Below are 4,676 nucleotides of genomic sequence, written 5' to 3'. Positions count from 1 at the left end.
CAGTCTCCTTCACCATCCTTGAGAGTGAAATCTCTTCCAATCATCATTGAATGAAAATGTTTTCTCCCACCAAGCTCACAAACCCACCTGGTCAGTCCATCATCTCCGAGAGAAGTGTTTCAACCATCCCTGAATAATTTTTTTTTAATTTATTCCCACCACCAAAAAACGAACCACCCCGACCCAGTTACTTGCCAGTCTCCACCATCGCCCCCTTAGAGAGGAGGAGTGTCCTTTTCACCCCCTCCCGAGAACTACCCGGAAGTCTTCATCCTCCAACACAGGACGCAGAGGAGGCAGGCCAGGAGGCAGACGGGGGACGGACCGACGGCTGGGGCACCCTGGCTGGGCAGCTCCCTGGAGTCGGAGGCCGTGGGAGGAGAGTTGCTGTCGAGCATGACCCGGGTGTCGTGAGAGTCGTGAGGCAGTCTGTAGGGCACGTTCTCCTCCTCACTGTCCGGTTTCTGCTTGGTGCCAGAGTCTTGGCGGGGGGGAGAAAGAATGGAAGAAGAAAAAAAGAAAAGAAAAGAAAAAAAAAAAAAATAAAAGAAACGGGGAAAAAAATGTCATGATTTTTCTTCTTCTTCATTCATCAACATTATCATTGTCATTATTGTCGTCGTCGTCATAGTCGTCGTCATCGTCACCATTATCATCATCATGAAACAGAAAAAGAAAAGGAAAAAAAGAAAAGAAAATCTGGATATTCTTTCGTCATCTCCATGGAGGGGGAGGAGGAGAGGGAGGAAGAAGAAGAGGAGGAGATGGATGAATATGAGGAAGAGGAGGAAGACCAATGTTGTTGACCGTGATAAAGAGGAAAGTTACCATGAGGAGAAGAAGGAGGAGGAGGAGAGGGAGGAGGAGGGGTAGGAGGAGAGGGATGAATAGAAGGAGGAGGAGGAGGAGAGGGAGGAAGAGGCGGAGGAGGAGGAGGAGGATGAGGTAAGGGAGGAGGAGAGGGAGGAATGGGGTAGGAGGAGGAGGAGGGGGAGGAGGAGAGGGAGGAAGAGGAAGAGTAGGAGAGGGAGGAAGAGGAGGAAGAGGAGGAGGAGGACTACAAAGATGGAGATGACAACGAGGACGAGGACAACGACGACGGTGATGACAGTTATGATGACGATGACGACTGAAGACGATGACGACAAGGATAATAATGATGACGACAAGGATGATGATGATGATGGTGATGATGATGATGACCTGTGTTGTTGGCCGTGCTGAAGAGGAAGGTGATGATGATGATGAGGAGGAGGAGGAGGAGCAGGAGGAGGAAGAGGCCTACGAAGACTGAGATGACAATAAGGAGGACGACGATGACGACGGTGATGTTGATTATGATGATGATGACGACAAGGATGATGCTAATGCTGATGATGATGAGGAGGAGGATGGTGATGATGGTGATGACGATGACGACGATGATGATGATTATGATGACGTTGACGACAAGGATGATGCTAATGCTGATGATAATGAGGAAGAGGAGGATGGTGATGAAGGTGATGATTATGATGACAATGACGACAAGGATGATAATGATGATGATGATGATGAGGAGGAGGAGGATGACAATGATGCTGACGACAAGGATGATGATGATGATAACGATGATGACGACGACGACGATGATGATAATGACCTGTGTTGTTGGCCGTGGTGAAGAGGAAGGTGGAGAGCTGGGACTGGCCCACGTGACTGTGGGCCACCATGGTGGCGCGGTAAAAGGTCGCGTGCTGCAGACCGGATATGACGATGGTCTTGGCCGACCTCTGAACTTTGACCCGGTGCTCCGGCCCGGCCACTTCCAGAATGTGCGGGCCGTTCCTGCCGTCCGTGACCGTCACCTGAAATCGGCACCGGAACCGGAACCGGAACCAGAACCGGAATCGGAATGAATCAGAACCAGAATCAGAATGAAAATGAATCAGGATAAATATGAACCAGAATTAGATTCATACGAGAGTAATGTCCCCCCCCCCCCTCCCTCTTTCCCCAGTCCCTCGTCCCACCATCAAACACACACACACACGCGCGCACGCGCGCGCACTCACACACACACTAACACCGCCCCCCCTTCCATAACACACACACACACACACACACACACACACACACACACACACACAATAACACACACACTCACACTAACGCACACACACTAACACACTGTCACACACACACACACACACACACACACACACACACACAGAGAAATACCATAACACCACCCCCCCCCCTCCCACACACACACACTCACCGGCACGTAAGTAAGCGTGTACCCGGTCAGTTCCGCCCCGTGAGTGGCGGGTGGTAACCATGACAACACGTAAGCGCGTGGGTAGACCCCTTGCGGGTCAGAGGTGAACTGCACCGGCTCAGGGGGCGCTGCAAAAACAGCGCATCAGTCACGTGAAGAGCAGGAGGAGGAGAGGGAGGAAGAGGAGGAGGAGAGGGAGGAAGAGGAGGAGGAGGAGGAGAGGGAAGAAGAAGAGGAGGAGGAGGAGAGGGACGAAGAGGAGGAGGAGGAGAGGGACGAAGAGGAGGAGAGGGAGGAAGAGGAGGAGGAGAGGGAGGAGGAGGAGGAGGAGGAGAGGGACGAAGAGGAGGGGGAGGGAGGAAGAGGAGGAGAGGGAGGAAAAAGAGAAGGAGGAGGAGGAGGAGAGGGAGGAAGAAGAGGAGGAGGGGGAGGAGGGGGAGGAAGAGGAGGAGGGGGGAAGAGGAAGAGGTGAAACGCGTTGTGTTTAATGAAACGCGTTGTGTGCAATGAAACGCGTTGTGTTATCGCACGTAAAAGAATCCACGGCAACAAAAGGTTGTTAAAGGGAAAATTATATCGAAAAAATCCTCTTTGATGGTACCAAAAAAAACAAAATAACAACACCCCTTACAAAAAACAAACAAACAAACAAACAAAAAAAAACAACAACAAAACAACCAACAACAAACACAACAAAAACCCCAAACAAACAAACATATGCAGGCAGAAAAAAGAGAAGAAAAATAAATGTGGCGCTGCACTTTAACAACACACGTTCTGCCTGGGGATAGCAGGCCGAATTTCACACAGAGAAATCTGCTGTGACACGAAGACAATGCAGTACAATACAATGAATACGCGAACAAACTGTATTTAGTTACATATGTGAGAGGAAAAGAGATATTCAATCTAGGCAAGAACATCTGGGTGACTGTTTTTCATAACACTTAATTTTGGCGTGAGGTTCGGTATGTGGAGTGATGGCCTAGAGGTAACGCGTCCGCCTAGGAAGCGAGAGAATCTGAGCGCGCTGGTTCGAATCACTACTCAGCCGTCGATATTTTCTCCCCCTCCACTAGACCTTGAGTGGTGGTCTGGACGCTAGTCATTCGGATGAGATGATAAGCCGAGGTCCCGTGTGCAGCATGCACTTAGCGCATTCAAAAGAACCCACGGCAACAAAAGGGTTGTTCCTGGCAAAATTCTGTAAAAAAAAATCCACTTCAATAGGAAAAACAAAACTGTACGCAGGAAAAAATACAAAAAAAAAATGGGTGGCGCTGTAGTGTAGCGACGCGCTCTCCCTGGGGAGAGCAGCCCGAATTTCACACAGAGAAATCTGTTGTGATAAAAAGAAATACAAATACAAAAAAAATTTGCGATTAAACTTCACGTCCATGCCTATGGACACTTCTTCCGAATCTGACACGAGGGTCCATGTCTCCCATGCCTACAGGAAGACGGAAAAAAAACCCAGTGCTCGCAGAAACCTGGCATTGTGTTTTCCTGGAAATGTTACTGTCGTTCCATATAACATTATCATCATGATAAATGACACTGAATGATAATTCTGATAATTTTCCTAATTTTGACACCCGGCACTGACCGTAGAGAGGCAACGTGGTTCTCAACAGGCTGATGTTGCTTGTGGCGATGGCGTTGGCCAGCTGCAAGGTCACGTGGTACTCGTGACCCGGGGTCAGCCCCGTCAGGTTCCAGTTCTGGCTGGAGTTACTGGCCTTGGCTGTCACGGCTGCACGCACACACGAACATACACGCTCACTTATGACACAAGACACATAGACACAGACACAGATACACAGAGTCACACAGAGACATACACAGACATACGCACAGACACACATATACACAGACACATAGATACACAGACACAGACAGACAGACACACACACACACACACGCACACACTCACACACACACACACACACACACACGCACACACACACACACACACACACACACACACACACACACACACACACACACACACACACACACACACACACAGTACATCGTCTCACCCGACTGTCTAGCATCCAGACCACCACTCAAGGTCTGTCTAATGCAGGGTGGTTAAATGGAGTGGGTGGATACTGGCGAGTGTGTGATTCGACCCCATACGTTCAGATACGTTCGGAACTGTTGCCACTAGGCTACCATCAAGCTTAGTTTTGTTTGTGTTGAAGAACTATGACTCTCAAACTAGGATGCAAGAGATTCCACTGGCTCTTAATGCTGTAGCTTTGGTAGCTAGTTGAGGTTCAGGAACCATCCCAACGCCGACTGTTAAAAAAAAAACCCTCTTGGAGGGATGTAACTTGGGCAAGAAACTCTCCACCATTACCAAATTCCAGCCCAGATAGTCGGTTGCTGCCCCATCATGTGCATCGTTTCT

General features: G+C 49.3%; 1 protein-coding gene across 1 annotated transcript in view; it reads right to left on the bottom strand.

Moving 5' to 3' along the window:
- Nucleotides 1–450: 450 nt before the first annotated feature.
- LOC143291392 (fasciclin-2-like) overlaps nt 451–4,676 on the bottom strand; it is a 199,718-nt gene continuing 195,492 nt past the window's right edge. The window contains exons 10-13 of the mRNA XM_076601231.1: nt 3,867–4,013; nt 2,261–2,388; nt 1,643–1,847; nt 451–464 (exon numbers count right to left, since the gene is read on the bottom strand). Of these exons, the coding sequence (XP_076457346.1) occupies nt 451–464; nt 1,643–1,847; nt 2,261–2,388; nt 3,867–4,013 (494 nt within the window). The remainder of the gene's footprint in view (nt 465–1,642; nt 1,848–2,260; nt 2,389–3,866; nt 4,014–4,676) is intronic.

Source organism: Babylonia areolata, chromosome 17, assembly GCF_041734735.1.
Source record: "Babylonia areolata isolate BAREFJ2019XMU chromosome 17, ASM4173473v1, whole genome shotgun sequence".
In the NCBI taxonomy this organism is placed as follows: domain Eukaryota; kingdom Metazoa; phylum Mollusca; class Gastropoda; order Neogastropoda; family Buccinidae; genus Babylonia; species Babylonia areolata.
This window is presented reverse-complemented; position numbering and strand designations above follow the sequence as displayed.